The 25,078-nt window shown below is 39.3% G+C and overlaps 2 protein-coding genes across 2 annotated transcripts in view; one reads left to right on the top strand and one right to left on the bottom strand.

Moving 5' to 3' along the window:
* LOC105216317 (protein CBFA2T1) overlaps nt 1–17,955 on the top strand; it is a 54,320-nt gene extending 36,365 nt beyond the window's left edge. The window contains exons 2-8 of the mRNA XM_011190750.3: nt 306–402; nt 15,255–15,910; nt 15,974–16,396; nt 16,463–16,822; nt 16,881–17,114; nt 17,180–17,287; nt 17,375–17,955. Of these exons, the coding sequence (XP_011189052.2) occupies nt 306–402; nt 15,255–15,910; nt 15,974–16,396; nt 16,463–16,822; nt 16,881–17,114; nt 17,180–17,287; nt 17,375–17,593 (2,097 nt within the window). The 3' untranslated portion in view covers nt 17,594–17,955. The remainder of the gene's footprint in view (nt 1–305; nt 403–15,254; nt 15,911–15,973; nt 16,397–16,462; nt 16,823–16,880; nt 17,115–17,179; nt 17,288–17,374) is intronic.
* Nucleotides 17,956–23,317: 5,362 nt separating this feature from the next.
* Nucleotides 23,318–25,028, bottom strand: LOC105216319 (inner nuclear membrane protein Man1-like). The gene has a single exon (XM_011190755.3). The coding sequence runs from the start codon at nt 24,874–24,876 to the stop codon at nt 23,443–23,445; it is 1,434 nt and encodes a 477-aa protein (XP_011189057.2). The 5' UTR covers nt 24,877–25,028; the 3' UTR covers nt 23,318–23,442.
* Nucleotides 25,029–25,078: the final 50 nt, after the last annotated feature.

The raw sequence follows: 25,078 nt of genomic DNA on the forward strand, positions 1-25,078 counted from the left end.
CATCATTTGTCATCAAAATTGTTTGTTTGTAACCATAGAATCTATTTGAGAAAGCTAAATATTGATGTGTACTAAAATTAAATAACGAAGAATAAATAGAAAAAAGAAAATATTAAATGGAATCTAACCTAAAAAGTTTGAAATTTAACTAGCCGTAAATTTATGGATTTCCTAGTTGGAAATCATGAATACCGGTTTCGAACTAAATTCTATACGCAGACTATAGAAATATAGACATTACTATCTCTTGTGAGCGAAAAAAAAACACATAAATAAAGAAGTCATTGTTTTTCTCTTACTTGCAGATGGCTCTTGACGGCAAAACTATAATCAAAGAAGAAATTACTGATAAGGACGCCTATGAGGCTGCTGCATCCAATAATTCTAGTCGACGGAATAAAGGTACGTATTACGACGTTTCAGAATGGACTACCTTATCTACCTTAAAAGGTCTGTGGCCCAAACTTCGTCTAGAGTAAGACCTTAGAAGCCTTTATATAAAAGGTCTGTGACTTAAACTTCGTCTAGAGAAAGACCTTAGAAACCTACAAATAGCCGTTTTAGCCGTTTTATTCTTGACCTCCTCGTTCTTTGAGTCAAATCTTATAAATAAAATCTGTGGAAGACTTATTCGTAGCATAATTTGATTTGAAATATCAGTCGTATCATAAGCTATAAGAACCGGTACGTTGATTTAATGAAAAAGTGTAACACGGCACCCAACTCGCAAGCCTTTTCTTTAGTAAAAATTCGTGAAAAAGATGTGGTCCCTAGTGGTACCAGAGAACTTACAACATAGAGAAGGAGCATTTTGATTTTTGTATGATGCTCGATACGGTCATTTACAGAGCTTATAATTGGCTAGTAGGGAATTCACCATTCGCTCGTTACTCGTTATTATTTAACAGAATTGACTGCTGGGGAATGAACATTTGTGATGATTGGCATTTTGATGTGATATGCCCATGCTTTGATATGATAAACTATTTTGACTTTTTATAAATCTTAACTGATCAATAGAATTTTTTCAGCTCATAAATAATATTTAAAATAATTTGTAGAAAAATAAATAAAAATTTATGTCAATATTTCGGTTTCATTTATAAATGAAATGTGAAAAATATTTAATAGAATTTGTAGGAAATTAAAAAAATATTTTTCAATATTTCGGTTTTATAAATTAAATGTGTTAAAATTTAAAAAAAATTGCTACATTTTAAAAAAATTATAGGTATAAATGAGCATTTGTATGTATAGATATGCATATACACATGTATATATTATCTGTCATATGCGCGATCGCATAAAAAACCTCCCACGTACACGATATTTCTACATATGTATGTATCTACTACATTCATTCATAAATATATTTTTATGTAAGCGTAAAAAGGGAATTCCTTCATATGAGCAATCACCAACGCACAAATATTCGCGAATGACCTACAAACTTACAAGTGTACGTACATACGTATGTATGTAGAATATTACGAATTGGCAATCGTCATACGAACAACAACACCATTCCTTCATATGCGCAACAGCAAACGCACCAATTAGAATATGTGAATGTGAATGACCGTCAAAAACCAAACCAACGCATATACAAACTTACATACATGAGTAACTCACTACAAAAAACTATGAACATCAAGAAGCAGAAACAATATGTCAACTCTTTTCCCCGCTGCACCCGTCGGTGTAGACAAACTGCTTCCTCGCGACGAAGACAAAAGCTAAAATCATATTTCGATGTTGATGCTGAAGTCAAAGCGAAAAGTGGCAACAGTTCAAGCAGCTTGACAAAAATCACAAAAGAATCAATTTTCATATTTGCCATCAATTGTGGCAGAAATATAAAATATGCGGAAAAATAAGACTTCGGCCGGGATTTGAACCCGAGCACTGTCTAAATAGCGGATGCGCGCGTACCACACGCACCACGAAAGCTGCTGAAAGTCGATCAGCTTAATTGATATTTTATAACCCATAGCACAAGATGCTAGCTCTAATAGAAATATGAATATGATTCTCGGCCACTGCCAGTTTTCTCTTCTGAAGGAAATATCAGAAATTATTTGAATTTGTGATTTTTAGCATCCCAGACAATGCCGCTTTTGGGCAAGGCATGCGCGGAGATGTGCGCGACGCTTGCGTTTATGAATGAAGTTCACATGCTTTGTTGTTGATACGCATGCGTTTCAACATGGAAATGTGTTGTAATTTTTTGTTTTAGGCGAGTTGCTTTTTCCGAAGATGTGTCAAAGTGACAAATCTGCGGAATGTAGATTTGTATATTCACATTTATATGTACATATGTATGTATGTACATATAAATTTTTGCACGCGTATGGTAGTAAAAATATTTGAACATACACATTGTTATGAAATTTGCCGACGGCAAATCAATGATTGTTCGAGTCCAGAATGATATTATAGATTTGTTATATAGTTTATTTAAATGATTAAAGAATAAAATGGACTTTTTAATCAGATTTGAATAAAAAATATCTAATAAAAATTAAATGAAATAAAAATATTTATGAATAATATATAAATTTAATAAAACACGACTTTCAGGATTGACTACCATCAATTGGCGAATTTTCGCACAATCAGTGAATTATCATTCATATGTACATACATATGTATATTCACACATATTTTCTTATTTTGCCTATCCAAGGAATTCCCTAGTTGAGAAAGGGCAACAGGTTCGACGCTCATCATAAACATAATTTTTCATTCATTTTATTAATAATTGGGTAAAAATATGATTTTAATTATTAATTATTTCAATTTATAAATTAGTTTAAAATAACTTGAAATAAAAAAAAAAAATACAAAATTTAAATGAATTTGAAAAACATCAAATGATTATTTCATGTGCCAGCGATTTCTCGTTTTACAGAATTCCCTATGCTAAAACTGAAATCGCTGTTAACTTTTCATGAGGTGAGTTCCCCAGCAGCGTGGTAAATTCCCTAGTACACTTCTTTCAGATTTGAATTTCAGTCGCTGTCGAACCTGCACCTTCTCTATGTTGTAAGTTCTCTGGTGGTACCAATGATATCAATGGTTTTCTAAATAAAGATTGAATAAAAACTCATTGGACTCCTAAGAGTATACTATTTAAGGTTAGTTTCAAGACAAGGAATTTCGTTTGTCTGTGGTGTGATCTTGCTTCCTTTGCTTTTCAACCCTTGTTATATAATACTACAATTCAAACTCTAACATAATTTTTTCAGTGAGAAATCAAAGGAGACGGTATTTTTTCAGATTAGTATGTTTTGACAATTTAAATAAAGGGTGATCCATTTCGAGGTTCCCTACTATTTTCAAGGAAAACCTCAGAAAATTCAAATATAATGGGGAATGTTGATTCTCATTCGAAAGTACATTCTTTGGAGTTTGCTTTTTTTTTAATATTTCTCGACTATGTCTGAGATGGTCCATCCGTTGAGTTCAACTTTTGATGATTCGTTCGAGCATTTCGACTGGTAACTGGCAAATGATACGTGTGATGTTTTGCTGAACGACCTGAATCGAAGCACGATTATCCACATAGACTTTAGACTTTACATATCCACACAGGAAAAAGTCTAACGGTGTGATATCACACGATCTTGGTGGGTGGTCAATCGACCGGCCCAAAACGTGAAATTATCTGCTCACCGAAGCGTTCTCTCAATAAATCCATTGACTGATGCGTTGTGTTGGAAGTGGCGCCGTCTTGTTGAAACCAAATGTCGCCGAGATCACGAGCTTCAATTTCTGACTTCAAATAGTCGGTTATCATGGTGCGATAACGGTCGTCATGGACGGTAACGTTCTCACCAGTATATTTTGGAAAGAAATATGGAATGATGATTCTACCGACCCACAAACGAGACCTAACCATCATTTTTCCGGATGAAAGGGATGATCTTGAATCTCTTCAGATTGCTCTCAGTCCCAAATGTAGCAATTTTGTTTGTTTACCTACCCATTGAGCCAGAAATGGGCGGCATCGCTGAATAGAATTTGACCCGAAAACGTTGGTTCTTCTTGGAAATTTTCAAGAGCCCATAGAACGTAGTGATATGAGTATGAAATAAATTAATTCATAATTAAACAAGAAAATGCTATAAATCGTAATAATGAATTTACACCCTTACTTAAAATCGCGTTTTAAAGATATACTTAAATTATTCAATAGAACCAGCTGTTTGATTGTACACTCTGTTTAAGTTTTTTTTTGATAATTTACGTGTATAAAAGACATTACGTCAGCAAAACGCTTCAATTCCCAAATGTAATTGTGGGAAAATATTGAAATAGCACGAGCTGTAGTTTAAGACATCCGAGCACAAAAAAAAACTTTGCATAACAAAATAATAGATCTTGATAATAACAGATGAATGCGTGCGTACAAATTTGCGGTTTACAGCTCTGCTAACGGTGTATTAATGCAAGTGTTTTATGAATAGCATCATCATGGGAATTTCGCATAAAAAACAATCACATAACAATAAAGACTACATAGCCGAGCCGAGGACAGAGCGCAAGTAAACCAAAGAGGGATTATTTTTGTACGATTTCTATACCGAATTGTTTGGTGAAGCTTTCGTCGCCCACTTCACCGCGCACATCCGGCTCTGCTGGGAATGCAAACAGGTGTCTTCTGCTGTGTTTGCTTGTGAGTTGTGTCATGCAAATTCTAAGAAAACACATGAACCGGAAAAATACACCCATTCACCTCGTTCACCCCACTCAACACATAGTCAACCGACCAAAGAACATTGCACAATGCTAGTGGTGGAAAGGTTATAAGCGGAAAACAAATGTATTTATGTATATTTACTTAATAGAGAAAATCTTGCTAACAATTTCGGTGTTGTCAGCAGAAGATTGATAATTTGTGAAAGCGCTTCATTCAAAGCAAGCATGGATTTATAAACAGCTGCTAGTTTTAGTGCAATGCAACATGAGCTTTACCAACCGCAGACAAGTTTGTTGAGTGATAAGAGGACAACAAATTATTCCCCAAATAACAGTCAAAGGCTAGATAAAGATTGCCAAGAGAGTCGTAAAACTGTCATCTGAAAACGTGATCGACGTATGTGGGTAAACCCATGCACTGCCTATATGATAATCGAGGCAGGAACTTGGTATGAAAGTTCAAAGCGCGCTGGAAGGATCTACCGGTGTGTAAAACTGTATACGATATTATAAATTCACAATAGAAGGAAATGTGAGAAAGGTATACTCACTAGTCACAGTCTGTTAGCGGCGCACGCCTAAAAGATGGGGCAGACAGATCGCGGAGACTGGCAGGAAATGTCAAAGTATCAGAGAGATGTGGTGAAATGGAGACATGTGATGCTCTTGCAGGTGCTTGTCCTGCATTTTCAAGGCAACAGTTTCAGCATTTGGGGGCTTCACAGCACGACAATCTGGAAGAGATAAATAGAGATTTAGTGAAATCACATAACCTTTGAAAATCCGCCACAAGCGCAGGCAACTCCATCTGGTATCGCAAAGGACCAAAACTGGTCTATGTGTGGCTTTCTTACCTACAAGACTAACCTAACTTAACCAAAAGGCTAGACAAATATTCCAGGTCTGTCCTCGTTACGTGAATCTGACTGTCGGGAACTGCCTTCATGTCCGTTACTGAGTTACATGAGGTTACTGTTGAGATGTTCGACGGATGTTCCGGCAGACTAAAAACGAGCATATCTATATTAGATACCTTTATTTGGTGGTTAGATCCAGACCGGCTCCTAAAGCAATCGGTATTATGGGCTCGTATATTTTAAGTGCCGACAAACGCCAGTCAAGAAGAAGAGACAAGTTCAGTTATCAATGCATTAGGTATTCGTATATTTGAGCGCATATTTCGGTATTCAAAGTTTCCTGCTAAAATGAGAATCAATTTTTCGTTAGTAGGGGCATAAAATGTTTGGCTTACGGTATAAAAAAAAGCTTTCGAAAGTTGCATTCGACGAACTTCATATTTTTATTTTATTTCAATAAAAAGTTGCAATAGTTGGGCAAACTGTTATAAATCCAACAGCTGCTGGCGATTATAAATAATCATAATGGCATCTGTATGTATGTACATATGTAATAAATGTCGCATGCGAGAATTGTACAAAACGGAATTGGTTACGTTGGTCATTGCCATTGTCGACGGTCGGAATAAATTGGGGACAACTTTCGTGGGGCGCACAACCAGCGTGCAACATGTGCGCTCAGCACTGAGCACATATCCCTCAACACAGTTGGGCCAAATACATGCATGCGCTCAGGCAATGCCGTTTAACCCACACACCCAATTCCGCTGCATTGCCATTAGGCAAACATAAATTTTAATAGTTTTTTGTTTTTCAAAATTTCGGTATGCTGCTAACAAAAACAAAAACAAAAACAAAAACACAAAAATTTAGCAGAAATACTATGTAGCAAGTGTGGAAAAAGTTTAGAAAGCAGAACTTTTGCAGAATCAATGGCCACAACACCCACAAAACTTGCCGCCGCACCCACAGCGCAACTAAATAGGAGTACATACTATGTACATACTACATACTTTGAGACAACAGCTGCCACAGTTGTGGAAATTCTAAGCTTCGTCATCAGCGTAGTGACAAAAAAATAACAAAAACAATGCGTACAAAGTGTACAATAGCAGCAGCATGAAAAGAAACTTCTTATGTTCTATTCAGCTTTGGCTCCAAACACCTCCAACTCAATGTGGCCATCTACAAATACATCGTTGCAGCAACTGTCCACTTGTGTTTGGTCATTTGTGGGACACCACTTGTGCGCTCTTGTCCGCTGTTGGCTTCCCTCCATCACACCTTGGTACAGTGTTATGATATTTCATCTGCGTAAATGCGAAGTTCGCATGCAGCAATCGTTCAGCATGTGTGTTGTATTCGTTTCGGGGGCATTAGGGTGGACCTCTATTGAAGTAAATGAATGAGTTAGAGTGAGAATTGTTTCTGTATTCGTATCGCCAAGCGTTAGAGAGTAGCGAATCGAACATATTATGTCAGCTTTATACTACTTGATATGCGGTACCCACATAGTCTCTTATGTATAGAATCGTAAACTTTGTTCCTGCATATTCTTTTCTTTCGTTTCTTCAATAGAACCGGGACTGAAGGTAGCAAGCAGGGAAATGGCGTATATAATATGTAATCGACGGAAAAGAATAGTTTTAACTGCATTCGTCCAATTTTTTTTTTTTAAATCTCCAGAATTATCTATATAGTAATACTAGCAGACCGCACCGGCTTCGCATGGGTTTAAACAAACATTTCAAAAGTTATAAGCCCCCGTTTCTTTCATGGGTTCATTTTAAAAATTGAAAATGAGGAAAACTCTAACATGAAATTATATTTTATTTGCAATGAGCTAAAACTTGATTACGACCTCTAGTCTTTGGTGTCCGATGTCTTTCTCTCTGATTATGAAGGCGTTGGGAACGAGTTCGATGCCCTAGTGCGCTCTTTACTTGACTCTCTGGCACACGATTGCGATGCGGAGAGAATGACTTGCAAGACGATTTTCAGTTTCAGATTAAGATACGCCATCACGGAGTCTTTTTGATACCCTCACCTGGGAACTATTTCCAGAAAGTTGAGATTCTTGCAAAAAATATAGCCTATGCTACTCGGGGTGAATGTAGCTTTCCAATGGTGAACGAATTTTTGAAATCGGAACAGTAGTTTTTGAGTTTATTCATTACAAACACACATACAAATCTTCCCTCTTTATAATAGTATATAGATTATGGAGTCAACAATCAATCAATCAATCTGGAGTCTACGTAATGTTGAAGACTGGAACTGAATAACTTGCAAAAGTATTACTAATTAACGCCAAGAGCAATAATTTTAGCGAAAGAGTGATGAGAGAGACCCATCCTAATATGCATTTAAGTCCATACCGAGACACTTTTCCTCTCGACGTACATATGTATGTATGTAAATATGCATTACAATTGTTTACTCCGTCTGCTTGTGAAAAGTATTTGCGAAATATCTATTGACATTTCACATATTTTCTAAAACAAAGGGACCTTATTCAACATACATATGTACCACACCAACAACATGCCAGGCCAGCAATAACGTAGCGTCATTGAGTGTGGGTAACTCTTAATGGCGAAAATGTTTTGTATTTGTTGAAGCCCCAAGCTAATGCCGCATAAGAGCTTTTTGTTTAAAATGGTGGCAACCCCTACCTTACCTGCCTTTATTTGTACAGTTTGTGCAGCCAACTGCTGGTGAGACAGGCGGTGGTGGAATGAAATGTTGACACTAACCGTTGGTCGAACACAAATACATATACATATGCATATTTAAATATATTTGTCGATACAAGGTTACATTTTCATTTTATGTGCCATCGAAATGTGTGTCCAAACTTTGTGCAGCTGTGGCCAACCGACGTTTTTGTTGTAAGAGCGGCTGCTGCCACACACAAAACGGCTTTCATCTGAAACACTGTCCCAACGGCTAGCTCGCATGCTGACAAGTCGACCCATGTGGAGGGAGCGCAGGCAAGCAATCACTCTTGTAAATATGCAGCAGGTCTATTGGGAAATGAGTACGGGTAAAATGGTGAAACTGTGGTAAAAATGCGGTTGATACCATTGGCTGCGACCGTAGATTATAGTGGCTGTTGTTGATGATAACGGCGGCGATTTTCAACTAGAGTTCCTCTGTCGATTTTTGAAACGATTTTTGACAGCATTAAGCAAACCAATTCAAATCTAAGATAAATGGACTCGGAATCCGTTAGGTGTATATTACTTAGATGTCCAATATATAATAATAAGCATGAATATTTATTATAAGTTCGCTTTTTGGATTTGAAGGAAAACAGAAAATTTTAATAAAGTATATATGTATATATTTAGAAATATGACTATTATGGTCCTATGTACTTATAATTTAGTAGACACCACCATATGCTTCCATAGTTTTAAAATGCCACTCAACACTTTTATGTAGCAATAAAGTTGTTTAGAGGGCTTGAGCTATTGAAGACATATTTACAAAATTCCTAAAGCAATGAATACATAATGAATTTTAAGTGGAATTGATTTGTTTATATTTCAATAATGAAATTTCAACAAATTTGTTTTGTAATGTCCTTATTAAAACTACAAGTATCATATGAAATGTTATGAAAAAGATACAAGAAACGGTAATTTATTCAAGAGAAATTTGAAAACACCTTGCTTGCTTGTAAAAGAGGCGCTACTAAAGTAGACCGATAGGGACAGCAAACGACGCAATATTTTTTCCCGCTCTTTTGGCGTTTGTCTTCTATGAGGTTTGCCATTTCATCATGGAAAGATATACGATCCAACAACGAGTCGAAATTATTAGAATTGACTACCGAAATTGGGAGTAAGTGGACTCAACTTTAAGAGCGCTACGTCCAATTTATGGTCGTCATAATTGTCCTGCCAGATCAACAATTGAACGTCTAGCGAAAAAATTTTAATCCACGGGCATAGTACAAAATATTCCCGTGCCAGTAAGGCAAAGAAGTGGCCGTAGTATCGAGAATAATGCTGCCTCTAACGCATCAATTGAGGAAGACCCAAATCATTCTCTCACACGTCGTTCTCAAGCGTTGCACATATCTGTGACGTGGTTGTGACGAATTTTGCGAAAAGATCTTGGCCTACATTCTCGCAAGATCAAATTGAGGCAAGAACTGAAGGCGCTTGACCATCAGAATCGTCGTATGTTCGTGAATTGGGTTGAGCAACAACTTGAAAATCATCCGGATTTTCATCGAAAAATCATCTTCAGCGATGTGGTTCATTTCTGGCTTCGTCAATAAGCAAAATATACGTCATTGGTCAGGCAATCAACACATTCACCATTCCATCACGAAAAAATTACGGTTTGTTGCGTTTTAAGGGCCGGCGGCGTCATTGGGCCTTACTTCTTTCGGGACGATCAAGACCGGCACGTTACTGTGAATGGGAATCGCTACCGCTCAATGACAACCGAGTATTTTTGGGCCGAATTGGATGATATGAACTTGGACATTTATGTTTCCAACAGAACGGCGCACAAGCCATACAGCGAATGTCACAATCGATTTATTGAAAACCAGGCTTGGTGAACGTGTTAACTCATGAAATGGCCCAGTCAATTGACCACGGCCTCGGTCATGCGATTTGACGCCGTTATACTATTTCCTGTGGTGCTAACAAGTCAAGTCTATGGACTATGCCAGCAAGTGTGATGAACTTCGTACGAATATCGAAAGTGAAATCCACGGGCATAGTATCGGCCTATTTATGCTTGAAAAACGTCGAAAATTGGCGTCTGGACTGCAAGCGGACCCGTGGTGGCCATGCAGGAGAGAAAAAATTGAGTTACATACATATTGACATCGAATGTACTTTCACCGGAATAAAGAATCTCAGAACTTTTGTAGCGCTCTAATTGGAAAACCCTTTATTCTGTTTTCGTTATTCCTGATATTCTAGAATGTTTCTAAAAACCCTGATTTTCGAACCCAAGAAATATTATTGCGAAACATTTCGATTATAAGCTCGGTCCCGATTTAATATTTTTGAATGTTGAAACAAAACTGAACTGAAGTCGAGTATGTTCAACACTTAGAGATGCTACTTTTGCAATGTCATTCTGAAATATAGTCTTCGCAATATTTTTAGTTTGAAACATTCTCATTTTTGATATGAAATCTGAGAAATTATAAAATTATGCAAATTTTTGGAAATAGAGATTGTTTTACAGTTAAGAAAATAAAATTTAGTTTAAAATTTGGTTAATTTGCTGAACGGTGAAAAATATTTTTTGAAATAGTTGATTTGTGAATCAGCATTAAAACAAAAAATAAATACTCAGACTCAAATCCAACTTTGAAAATTGACATCCAGCAAAAAGATATATTTAAGGGCTACCTCTGTGGAAAATCGTCCCTTCTCACAGCCAACTAACGGGCAAACCAACCAAGCAACCAATCATTTGGCCGTCCCTCTTGTTTGCACAAGCTAATGGAAATTCGTACTCCCTCAGATGTGTGTGTGTGTGTGTAGTCGTGAACGATCTCAAACAGGTGTTTGTTCAAGTTTGTTTATGGTTGTGTGGCTGGATTGTTTGCGTATTTGTGCGGGGGCGATAACGATGCTACCAATGATGGCAGCTAACGGCAAAATGTGCTGTGTGTGTATGTGTGTGTGTGGAAATTCGACCAGCTTTCAGTTAAGCGTTCATATGTATAAGAATGCGAATTATATACATACATATGTACGTTGTAGACAAGGTAGTGCTCGTCCGAGCTGATGGCAATTCCTTGCTTGCATCCCTTCAGTCGCCGTTATAATCGTATCTCTCGAATGCGGGAGTTTGCTTTTGCGATAATAATTTGTGGATTCAGCTGCAACAACACTCACTCCGACATAGTCGTCTTGCTGCTGAGGCAAATAGTGATAACGGCAACAGCAGCAGCAGCTCACAGTGTTTACAACCCAAACGCTTATGTGTGGTTGTGAATGTGTATGTGTGTGTTTGAGAGGTTATGAATCAGCGGTGAGAGGTCGTTTTATAGTATCGGAAGAGTTGAAAAATTAGGCAGTGAATATTTGATGGTTGAAGTTGAACTAATTGGAAGTCTATCAAAGGTATTACAGACATTAGGTTCCTACAAAGGATCATTCTTTTAATCTACAACTGTCTCAAGAATTACCAAACTGTGTTCCTGTTTACTTTTAGATACCGTAGCTTGAAATTTAAATCGCCCAAAGTGAGAACTCCAATTATTTAGATGGGTATACCGGGGGTTGGACACAAATTTAGCATGTATGTTAGCACCTCAAAATGTCTGCAAACTCGTTCCTGTCAAAATATGGATGACTGCCACTGTAAACTGCTAACCAAGTCTTGCGACATGTCATCATTCAATATTTTTGTCTCCTGTCGCTGTACGCTTATCGAATTGGTCCTGCAGCTCCTTCTCATGCCGTTTTTGTTTGCTCTCTTCTCCGCCTGCATTGTTATTGTTGCAGCTGTTGTTGCTTTAGCACGCTTCGTTTATCTCGATTTGCCTTGTTTGCACAGCAAATTGTCTTCTATATCGATCATTCGAGCGACTAAGCGCGCAACCAACAAAGCCCAGCTGGCAACCCAAAAACCCACATAATGGCCCTGCGACAAAATCACACCCAAACCCCATGTGGGAATGGACATGTATACTCACACAGACACACACACATACATTTGTATGTCTTGTGGACACAACCCCATTTCAGTGGATTTTCTCTTGTACTTGTGGGTTTAGGGGGGTTGTGTATCGCTGGCGTCCATGCGTCAATGCTTGAGCAGCAGGTGGGCTCAGATGTGTAATCGACACATGTACATACTTAAATACATACAGCCATATATAGCGCTGAAGTGGGAGACTGTCGCCGTGTATGATGGATCATGTAGCCTGGTTTTTCGTTTAAACAATGCCATTATTGTTGCCATCTGTTATTGTATTCACACAAGTTTGCACATCACTTTGCGTAAGACATTCTGTCATCACCGTTGCTGCTCCAGCTCTCTCATTTCCTTAATAACTTTGTTGAGTTTCCACTGGAAGAAGCCTCAGTTGGCGGCAGTTTAAATCGAAATTACTTTACAATCTTGTTTAAACCTTACCCAATAGCTAGGAAATTTGTCAATTTCAACTAACGAATGAGACGTTATGTTTCTACATACATAAAAAGGGTGATCCACTTCGAGGTTCCCTACTTTTTTAAAGGAAAACAGCACAGACAATTCAATCTAATAGCGAATTTTTAATATGATTCGAAGGAAGATTATTTGACATTTCTTTGTTAAAGATTATCGCTCTTGTAACGTCTACGTCTCAGATGGTCTAACCGTTAAGTCCAATTTTCGATATCTCGTTCGAGCATTTCTACTGGTAACTGGCGAATGACACACGTGATGTTTGGTTCCAAGGTCTGAATCGAAACGGGATTGTCCACATAGACTTTAAACTTTACATATCCTCACAAGAAAAAGTCTAACAATCTTGGGGGTCAATCGACCGGCACAAAGTGTTCTCTCAATAAATCCATTGATTGATGCGATGTGCGGGAAGTGGCGCCGTCTTGTTGAAACTAAATGTCACCGAGATCACGATCTTCAATTTCAGCCATCACAGACATCAAATAGTCAGTTATCATGGCCGCGAAAATGGTCGCCATTGATGATTACGTTTTCACCGGCATCATTTTTGAAGAAATATGGACGGATGATTCCATCGGCCCACAAAACACACCAAACCGTTGTTAAACGTTTCTATTCGGTCACTGTTGACTGTTTCACTTCGGACTGTAAAGTTCGTATCAATAGATGGAGATGACGCGAATCCCATAGTCATGTATGGCCTAGTTTTGTAGTTGGACCTAATATTCTAAAGACTAAAGATTTATAAATTTCACAGCTGTTAGTCGATTAGGTCGGGTGATATAGCATATTGAGAGGAGCAAATATTTCTTCGCGATCTCACAGTCGTTGTAAGACACCACGATCACGATTGAATGAAAACGAAGACTTCTGCAAGCGTACCCGTGATGCTGGACAAAACCCCTTCGAAATTCTTACGCCTGAGACTTACAACTCAACTATTTTCTAAGGTTTTGGCACAGGTCTCATTTTCTTATCATCTGCACTCAATAAAAGGCTTGCTGGAAAGAAGTTTATCGACAATAAAAGCCGTCAAGACACAGGTTTATTCACCCTGATACCACTTATTGCTCTAAATTCTATATGATTTTCACCCTATACCATTTTCAGCCTTAAATAGGTCCAATCTTCAAAAGTTGAAAGTCGGGAATATTTATTTCGGGATATAAAAATTTATTCAATAAATCTTTGGATACCAAAAGTTCAAATGTGATTATATTCAACGAACCCCATAGGCAAATCAGCAGTGTGGGCGAATGAAGAGTAGTATCGAGTTAATATCTATTTGAACACGGTCATTGCCACTCCCCATTTTTATGTCAAACTTGAGTTAATTGTTGTAGCTGGAAACTCTTTAAAGTTTTCCATGTCCGTACATGTGGCAGCAAAATGCAATCATGTATTTGGCAACAAATGTTGAAACACGTGTTTGCGCTTTCAACACCAGCACTAACAACCGGCAGCAGCTACGCCAGCACAGCAGCGTCATCGACAAACGAGAATGACAGCAATTGCAACAAGAACACGAGCGACAAGAAAAACTCGTGTGCAAGTGCAATTTGTCCAGAATGTTACTAATTTATTTGCCATGTTCGGAAATACCACACCACACCACACCGAACCGAAGTTGCCCGCCGTCTGCTGACCCATGTCGCAATGGTGAACAATGGTTAATGGCCGGCCAACACTGTCCCATACCGTATTCGTGTGGCATGCCACATTCCACAAAAGCGCATTGTCCAATGTGTGAGCAAATACGGAAATTTGTTGGAACCTTGCAGGACCTACTGTTGCATCGGTCAGTTGCCCTCGAGCTGCTGCTGATGAAGCGGGCGCACATCACCAGAGAGGCGAGAGGCTGGCTGCAGTTGTAGTTTGTTTGTACTTGAATGTGCAATACAACAATGCTGCAGAGTAGCAAAGCAACGAAGCGAAATGCCTTCTTCATGTTGCAACTAATGCATTTATGATGTGTTGGCTGCTGGCATGTCCTTTCGCATGCACCACCAGACAGCAACGCATTTATCCTTCGGGTCAGCAACAGTAGCAACAGTAGCAACAGCAGTCGAAACACAGCCGCACTGAGTCGTCGGCGTCAGTGGCAGAAGCAATGTAACACAAATCTCGGCATTTGCGGTTGCGCGAGCACACGAACGCCATGACATGGCAATGGGGATACTGCTGCTGGACGGACATGGCAACTGCGTGTTTCAGGTGCTGCATATTTTGAACATGACAATCCGGTTGCAACAAAAATCACTACAACATGCAGCACTCGCCTCGCCTAGCCCCGCACACCCGCACGTTTGACCATTTGACCAGCATTGGTGGTCATGCTGCAGGCGCTGTCCAAATTTCGTAACATTTTCGGTTGGTAGTTGTGCAGTAAAACGTTGTTGCCTCTAACAGGCATTTACCCTTATGTTGATGTTGCGGTCCTTGCGGCACACTTGTCCAAACAATACACAACTACCACACGCTAATTACAACATTGCTTATTCATTTACAATTTCGGCTCTTCGTTTCCCATTGCAGCAAACTCTTCCTCTAACTCTTCTTCCGGCAAGGACTCGAACAACAGCAATAACTCGTCGCAAACAAACGGCTGCACTGGTGCGGCTGGCAGTAGTGGGGTGAGTAACTCCAGTTCGAATTGTTCGAATCCGAACGGTAACGGAGCGCGCAGTTGCCGCACGCCCGACTCTCCGGAGAGCGCACGTGCTATAGCACCACGTTCACCTATGTCACCACAACTGCATCACTCCAGCCTGGCACCACCACCACCACGACCGAATCGCAATGCCAGCGCCTCACCGGTAGTGAATGGCGCCACGACCACCACATCACCGCCACCGCTACCTACACCACCCACACAAGCCGCACTGGCAGCAGCCGCTGCTGCAGCTACTGCGGCTGCGGTGCATGCTGAGCAGACACGCCTACTCAGCAAGATACGTAAATTCCTTGGATCTTTGGTACAGTTAGCGCAAGAGGTGCACCCCGAAGTGAGCGATCGTGTGCGCGCTTTAGTGCTCTCATTGGTCAGTGGCAGCATAAGCATTGATGAATTCCGGCTGACGCTGCAAGATGTCATTAATTTGCCATTGCGCCCGTACGTCATTCCATTACTGAAAAACCACATTTCACTGCTGCAGCGCGAGATCGCCGAACTAGCGCGTGCTAGTAATCAGGTAAGATTTAGCAAGTTATATATAGCAATCTATGGTTATAATTACGGGATCGTCAATACTTAGACTGCACTACAATACGTTACTACCAATGAGAATGTGGTAATGGAGTTTTCTCCACACGGCCCATCTGCCGAATATAGTGACATGTTTGTACACATAGACGCTGCGCAGGCTGCAGCAGCGGCAGCCGTTGCGCAAGCTGCAGCGTCCAACAGCGCCGGTACTACGAGTCTCGTCTTTAAGCGGCGCGCTTCGGACACTCTGATGGAACATCACAATGGCATACAAGACTGGAATGATTATATGGCCGCATATCCGCCTGCCAAGCGCGCCTTGCACGCACATACGGCCCACTTAAGCGCCGCATCCGCAGATGCACGTCTCGCATTTACCAGTCAACCAACCATATTTGATTATTCGACGACAGCCAGTAGCACATCGGCAGTAACTCAATCTGAGAATAATTTCAACAGTCTTATGGAAAAGGTACAGTTACGCAGTTACTTGTGTTGAGTTTGAAATGTTACTACTTTTGTGTATCTGTATCTGTAGGCAAATCACAGAGAAGATCGCGATCTGCGAGTTAATACCGGCGCGGAACCTGCAACGCAACGACATGCACCACGCGCTGGTCCACCAAGCGCCAGCACTAGTGCTGCTGCTGCTGCTGGCAGTGTCAATGCCACACTTGGCGGCGAAGAAGAATGGAAGAATATACACACTATGTTGAACTGTATTTCAGCAATGGTGGATAAGACCAAACGCGCAATTACCATCTTGCAACAGCGCGGCGTAGAGCCCCAACAGCCCAACTACGGCGAAGTCACACCAGCAACGCTGGCCGAAATACGGCGTCAGACAGAAGAGAAGGTGGCTGAGTTCAAACGTAATGCCGAGGAAGCCGTCAATCAGGTAAATGCATATTTAGACAGGTCTTCTAGCTCAAGCGTACAATAAACTATTTGTTTAGGTGAAACGACAAGCGGTGATTGAAATACAACGCGCAGTGGTAGCAGCCGAAACACGCGCCTCAGAAGTGATGTCGCAGGAACGTTTGCGCATGGAAAAGTTTTTCGTCGAGATGAGTCGTCATTCCGGTGGCATACACAACTCCAGTGCGGCTATCGCCGGTGTAGCAGCCGCCACAGTGCCAGCCGAACGGGAGTTGGACAACAAATCACCCTCGATTACATCGGGACAAAATGTAAGTTCACCGAAATGATGAAGGGGATGCTTCTATTACTAATAATATTATTATGATTTATTAAGGCCTGCTGGAATTGTGGCCGTAAAGCAACCGAAACTTGCTCTGGCTGCAATTTGGCGCGATATTGTGGTGCATTCTGTCAACACAAGGATTGGGAACACCATCACCAGGTAAGCGTTCGGAAATTCTACGCTACACTAATGTAGACTAATATTAATTGTTTTTTTCTTTGTATTCTTATATTTCCGCTTGGTTAGATTTGCGGCACCACACGTTCATCTGATCTTTCTGCCAAACACAGCGTGTCTCAGGGCATCCCACTTACTGCAAATATGCGCGGTTCCATCTCCAGATCCCCGCCAAATCTACCGTTGCCAACGCAGTCGACGTCTCAAGTGCCGCAGCCGCAGAACTCAGGCAGCGGCAGTGTTGCGCCACCGAGTTCGTTGGTGGCGAACGGTGTCGGCTCCAAATGACGCATTCGCATGATGAAACCGAAGAAAAAGTACTTGTGCTAGTCAAATTAAACTAAAAATTATGCATAAATTAATTAGAATTAACTTCAATATAAACTAAACTAAACTTATTGACACTATGTATAAAAATCGACCGAAAAGTGGAGTTGAGCCTGCGAACGGCATTGAAACGCTCAAAAATAAAAAGAATTTTAATTATATCAGCACAACAATATCAAAACCATAATCAAAATAGACTTTAAACAATTTATTATATGCTATAAAACAAAAATGATGAAAGAGATACAATTTTAACGTTTGAAATTCACTTAAACGCAGTTTGCAGTCTTCAAACTTCAAATGTTAATGAGACGTTTTACGCACAGACACTAAATATAACAGAGTAAGAGAGCACCCCTAGCGAAATGTAGCAGCAGTTCACTTTGATTTCAATGGTTGAACATTTTAAATATCCTCCATCATTGATTCAAGAAAGTTAAAAATTTGTAAACCGATTCAAAATGTAGTAGAACTAATATTAAAGTAATTAATCTGAGAGTGAAAAACCAAAACTAGAAAACAAAGAAACTGATATACGGTAATTTTAGTAATTTATTTATTACGTATTATACACAGATTTAAATAATCTTAAATGTATTAATTTATGTTATCGCTCAATAAAATAAATAAATATTAAAATATGAAAATATAACTAATTGAGTCAAATTACGGTATATTTTTTAACTAAAAGATGCAAAGGGTAAGTACGTAACCAAAAAAGGAGTTCAAAAAATGTTTGCAGTATCTGTCTTCAAGCTCTTCGCGCAACATTTTTCATATCGTTAAAATAAGCGAGAGGGGTCCTGATTATAATTTCTTTAAGAAGAACGCTGGCAGAAGCTACAAACTAGAGCTCTTGGTATTCGACTAATCGAATTAACTGAATAGGGCATTATTCGAATAATAATATTCGTTTTGCACTATTCGGATAGTCGTCAGTCATCGACTATTCGATTAACAGCTCATTTCCGACTATCCGGTTAACCGTTCGTTGTCGACTATTCGAATAGTGTAAGTTCATTAAATTTCTATTTTCATTGAAAAATGTGAAACACAGTAAAAAGGCTGCTTGGATTTCAAACAATTTTCATTTATTCGAATAGTGACAGTACAACTATTCGAATAACCGCAGTAGAACGACGATTCGAATAGTCGTAAAAGTGCGACTAATCGAATAGTACTAACCGGTTAATATTCGTACGAGCGGTTACAAACCGGATATTCGAATAATCAGTTTTCAGGTTAATCGAATAATTTTAAGAGCCCTACTACAAACGAATCACTTGTCTCAAATTTGTGTAAGAATTCGTTTAATATAAAATAAAGAAGTGGAAAATGTATTTTAGGAATTACTGCCGGATTCTGATATTCCTGTATACTAACAGACGATGACCATGCAAAATGTCTAATTTCGTATCTAGTTGCCTCGCGAATCTATACTCGTGCTGGAAGCCTTACACATTGGGGGTGTAAATTCATGAAAACAGCCCTTAACTTTTTTGGGTGGCTTGTAGTAACTGGCTACGTACGAGGTTTGTTCAAAAATTAACGGGAATTTGTTCCCGTTGTCAAAAACGAATTTGTCAAAAACTATACTGTAACTATACCCTAACCTCCATATTCGCCAGACATGGCTCCATATGAATTTATATCCAATACTAAAGAGAACATTAAAGGGCCTTTGTTTAACAAGCATACGGGAAATCGCAGGAACAGCCAACGGCTATCCAAAATATCGAACTTAAATGGTGTTCCGACGATTGGTAGACGCGCTGACATATATAAATATTTATTCCTGCTTCTACAGCAATGGTTTCTCATCCGAGGCTTTCGGCAATTTTTCATTGCTACTTCGTTTTTATGTGGTGGGTCCGAAACCCTACGCACAACCGCAGAAGTTGGTTCGCCTTCTCACTTTAGCTCGCCTCCAAACGGCTGTTTGTAGGCTATCCAGAGGATACTTGGTCCAAAACCAGAAGTCGTGAGCTGCTTCAAACAGGTAAAGAAGAATCGACAAGCAAAAGCTTATCCAGAGGATACTTGGTCCAAAACCAGAAGTCGTGAGCTGCTTCAAACAGGTAAAGAAGAATCGACAAGCAAAAGCTTTCCTCACTTACGTGAGCTTCTACACATGATCCCACCATCCTCGGCTATAACCGGCTAAACGGTTTCTACGCTTATCACATCTACTCCAAGGATCATAGGGCCACGTTGTAATTTCTAGAAACATATGATTTAAAATGGACGACTGATTGGGCCATGGCACCCGCCACCAGCGGGATTCCAGACCGGTACGTGGGCAACAAAATTTCCTCTGTGCGTGTTGAAGGATATACCGCTTATATGCTCGGTCGACAGAGCCTCGTTACCGGTAACAGGGATCACCAAGTCTTTACGGACTGTGGGTGAGATTGTCACTTGGAAAGGAGAGGTTTTATATTCACTTCCCTATCCCGTCAGATCCCAGTGTACATAAGTGCATAATATCGAATTGGGACTATTATGAAGGCGACAACCATATTGTACACGATTGATTAATTAAAAAAAGAAAACGAAAGTTCTCGTATATGTATTTGAGCTAGAACTTGGATGAGGAAAAAATTGAAAGTTTATGTTGGGCCGAGGTTTTAATTACTAAGAAAACTAAGAAACCAATTATAATTGAAAAGGATACCTACGGTGAAGTCCCTGTAAATTGTATCTAGAAAACATATCTAAAATTTGTTTTTAGCTGAGTAGTTCTCGAGAATTCTTGAACACTGACTTTGAAAGCAACCTGGAGCACACAACCTTGCAGACAGAACTATTTTTCAGATCGACTTAGGGCAATCTTCTAAAGATGTTGTAGTCCATAAGACAATAAAGTACTAAGTTTACATAGAAATATAGGTAAGATCCTTACAGGATTCTTGAAATAGATAGACGTAGAATTCTAATAGTTAAACCCAAAAAATGAAACAAATTCGAAAATACTGTCTTATAACTCATACCCTGAAGTAGCCTCTCCGTTTAACACATATCCAATTTGCATCAAAAACGACAATAAACTTAAATATTGAAATGCTGGTGACAGCCAGTTTTGTCGCTCCAGCAACCAGTGTGCAGGATTTTTACAATAGCAGAAGCATCACCGCAGCAGCGCACAGGTAAACAAAAGGCAGTGACAACCACAGGAAAAGCACAAAACTACAACAACAAAAGCTTAAGGTACAACAACACAAACTGATGGCAGCAACTGAAAAGAGAAAAGCACACAATAAAGGACATCAGCAAACTAATACACACACACACGCACTCACACATGCATATGGACAAGGCAAATATGCAGGTTATATCACAAGTAAACGCAGCGACAGAAACAACAACACGAACGTCAACAACAGTTCGACAACAAACTTTGTATACATCATCTACAGGTATGTATGTACATACATACATACGAACATACACACGCGTACTTCTCGTGGTAAATTTGGCACAGTGGCGAGTAAAAATATTGCAGAAAGCATAAAAAGTGCTTTTAACTCGGTGAAAATTATTAGTGAATCTGTGAAAAGAAACTGTTTCTTCATTCAGAGGGTAAGAAAAGAGCGATTTTATTGGAGAAATTATTGATGAAATTTTTATTGTGGAGATATTCCAAAAAAAATTTGGCAATTTGTAGAGTCCAACCGATTAGTCGGTCTCAGAAACGGCATCGGCCAGAATTGGTGGCCCAGTATTTTTCGATATATAATTTTTTTACCCAGACCCACCCCCAGAACTTCTATCAAGTCACTACCATTTGACATCATTTGTTACCTGGCGTTGTCCTGATCGAACAGAATTTTTCTATCTTATTGGCAAAATGCTTCCTTCAGACGATTCCATTGTTGGCAGAACAGGTTCAAATTAATTTTAGAGGTGTAGCTCAAAGTAAATTATTCTTTCTCAAACCCACCAAACACATAGCAAAAACATCCTAACCATTAATTCTTGCTTGGTGGCTGTTTGCGTCGTCTCACCGTAATTCTATTACGATCGTTTTGGCTTGACTGAACCACTTGTCATCAACAGTAACCATCCGCTTAAAAAATGTATCGATTTTTTTCAGCCAATTTTTTCATGAAAGTATCAGCATCGGCTAAAAATTGGGAATTGGTGGGGCACTAATAATTAGCAACAGTTTTGCTATATCAATTTCAAAAGTTTCGAACGAATATTGTCAAGCCACAGAATTTCCAATCTTCTAGATCTATTTACATCATTTAACGTTACGAAATTGTTTCTATGAGTTAGTATATAAGAGAAAATTTCAAAGAAGCTATGCAGTACGATTTTTGCAATGTATTGTACTAATTTAGCACTCTGCCACTATTTTAATTTTCACTGTACATATAGCATGCATTAAACCAAAAGCACTTCTTCTCATAACCCCGTCCCTTTAATCGTGTCTGTCGGATTTTTGTTCTGTCCGTTTGACTGCTTTTCATACCCGTCTTTATATCCTTGCCTCGGGGCGATAACATGCGATAAATGCATGTAAAACAGTGAATGAAATGACAGACGAGAGCACGACGAGAATTCAAAGCGTTGTGTGGGTTGGAAAGAGCGACGAGTAATGTACTATTGTGTAACCTGGATAAACTTTTGAATATTCACTCAAGTGCCAAAAACCACCAAAGCAGATACTAAGCATGAATACAAAAGCCACTCAGGTAGTAAATTTTCTTGTAAACGAAATTCTGAAGGTGATGTGGAATTGAAGTTTGTTCGGGTTTTTTTACGATTTGTACGTGGGCTAATATATTTACGAGTACATACATATTGTACTAACGAACAACAGGTTTCGAATATACTCATATAAGTAGTGTAATTGAATATCAATACTTAGAAGATCGAAGTCATAATCAATTACAAGATATTATTCTGTAGAAAGTATCTGATGACACCAATTTCGACTGGTAACTGTGGAATAACACGCGAGCTGTATTGCTCCAAAGCCCGAATCGAAGCGGGATAGTCCGCATAGACTTTAGACTTTACATATCCTCACAGGAAAAAGTCTAACGATGTGATATCACACGATCTTGGTGGCCAATTGATCCCCTCCATGAAATTATCTGCTCACCGAAGTGTTCTCTCAATAAATCAATTGATTGGTGCGATGTGTGGGAAGTGGCGCCGTCTTGTTGAAACCAAATGTCGCCGAGATCACGAGCTTCAATTTCACGAGCATCAAATAGTCGGTTATCATGACGGTTACATTCTCACCGGTATAATTTTGAAAGAAATATGAAACGATGATTCCACCGACCCCCAAACGAGACCAAACCATCATTTTTTTCGGTTGAAATGGGTGCTCTTGTATCTCTTCAGATTGCTCTGTGTCCCAAATGTAGCAATTTTGATTGTTTACCTACCCATTGAGCCAGAAATGGGCCTCATCGCTGAACAGAATTTGGCTCGAAAACGTCGTATCTTCTTGGAACTTTCCAAGAGCTCATAGAGTGTAGCTGGGGAAGGTCGAACGCCTTCAGTTCTTGCAAGATCTATAATATATTTTGTACGCTTTAAATTTCACGGCAAACTGCCAAAAGGAAGAACGAATGGCGCGCTGTTGTAATCTCTGCTATAACGGTGTAAGTTAAGAAGAAGGATGAATATCCAAAAGCATAACCTCGAACAACATTTGAAAGAAGCTAAATTCGTTATTTACTTTGTGACAATGCACAGTTAGCAAACAGATTATAACGACAATTTTATTGATCTAAACATAGAAAATTAGTTGCAAACACGACAAAAAGATACTAAGGAAAAGAACTTGAACTTCAGCAGCTGGTTTCTGTCTCAATTAAACGGTCTCTGTTTCCAGCGAAACGGCCACCTACTAATTCGTCGGTGTAATCAATCCAACATACAGTGCGGCATTCCTGTCCATTGCGTATCGTTAGGCCAAATCGTGCTCGACTGTCGCTTGACTCCAACTCCTTCAAAGCTTCGTTAAAAAATCTCAATTCAGATTTTCGTCTGACAGAGGGTATCAGTTGGCCACACAAGTAATCCACATCAACTTCGCGTCCTTCTAAACTCTCACTATTCATTGCATGGTTCTGCAGTTCCTCAATAATCATTTGGACGTATCTTTGGACAGTCTGACGGTGTTGTACTTGAATGCGACGTACATAGCAATAAGCGAGGAAGAACAATATTATTGCAGATATCAGGAGCGTTAGATTGCCTAAGAGATTTATGAATCGGTGTGCTTTGTTATAAAGCTGACATGGCAGCGACAGCTGCGGCTGTTTGAGCACAAAAAATATATTCCTGTTTGGCAGTGCATTATCAACTCCATTAAAAATAACCGCTGATCCATTATCATCCACCATGTCAATCTTCCATTGCGGATTGCATGTTATGAGATACTGAGCTGCTCGTACATTTCGAATATCCATGGAACTGCCACCTTTGAACTCTTGTCGCATAAACTCCGACACACTAATAGCATTAGTTTGTTTGGGGTCGTAACAGTAACGCTGTTCCGATGGTTTTCTTAGCTGCATCAATAGCAGCCGCACAACTGTTAATGCTGGTTCCACGCGTTCCTTCTCGATACAGATGAATGGTGGACGCAGAAACGGGCTTGCTGGGTTAACTTTATCACAGATTACATAATTCGTGTTACCTTCGTTGACGTACTTTGAGAAATCGGCAATTTTCGCCATATACATACAAATGATGGCTAAGAAGAATATTGTAAAGGCCCACCATACGCCATTGGTGTAATTCTCCTGCAAACCGAGAACTTTCCAAAACATACTGCTACATCCGCATGAATTGCTGTCAGCTAAATTGCTTTGTGGATCTGTTGATTGAGTGCTATACCTTTCAGTATGCGCTCGTAAAGGATTCGGTAAAGGGAATGGTATTTGATCGGCCGGTTGAGCGTCGGTATCTGCTAAGTCATACATTTCGTGTTCGGCATTTGTTAATTCCTCCTCGCTCACTAGTGAGCTACCCTGGAGTGTGTGCTGACTCCAGTCGTGGGCTTGTGTAACCAAATTGTTCAGCTCCTGTTTGGCACGCAACGTCATATATGTGCGTTTTGACACCTTTCGACTTTTCAAATTTTTTATATGATTTTTCAGCTTTTTCACAAGAAAACCGCGACTCGTTTCAGTTATGGGCACATTCGGGAAATCATATTCAAGCAACTTATGACGCAATTCAATATCAGTTAGATCCTCAAAATTTTCCAAAGACATTTTCACAAGTTAACTGTATCAAAATTTTGAAAGTTCTATAAATCGTGATTTAACAGCAAATTTAATCTAATTATTTATTTCTATATAACTACACATACAATTTTTGTGTTTTTTATTTTTTATTCTCAGAATGAAAATTTGTATTTTTTACAAGATAAAAAAGACGTTGCATTCGTTTTGAAAATATTTTTGAGACATTTGG

This window comes from Zeugodacus cucurbitae, chromosome 6 (assembly GCF_028554725.1).
Source record: "Zeugodacus cucurbitae isolate PBARC_wt_2022May chromosome 6, idZeuCucr1.2, whole genome shotgun sequence".
Classification (NCBI taxonomy): Eukaryota; Metazoa; Arthropoda; class Insecta; order Diptera; family Tephritidae; genus Zeugodacus; species Zeugodacus cucurbitae.

What these genes read in the sequence shown, in the direction of transcription:
- LOC105216319 (XM_011190755.3), bottom strand. Translation starts at nt 24,876, where the DNA reads ATGTCTTTGGAAAATTTTGAGGATCTAACTGATATTGAATTGCGTCAT.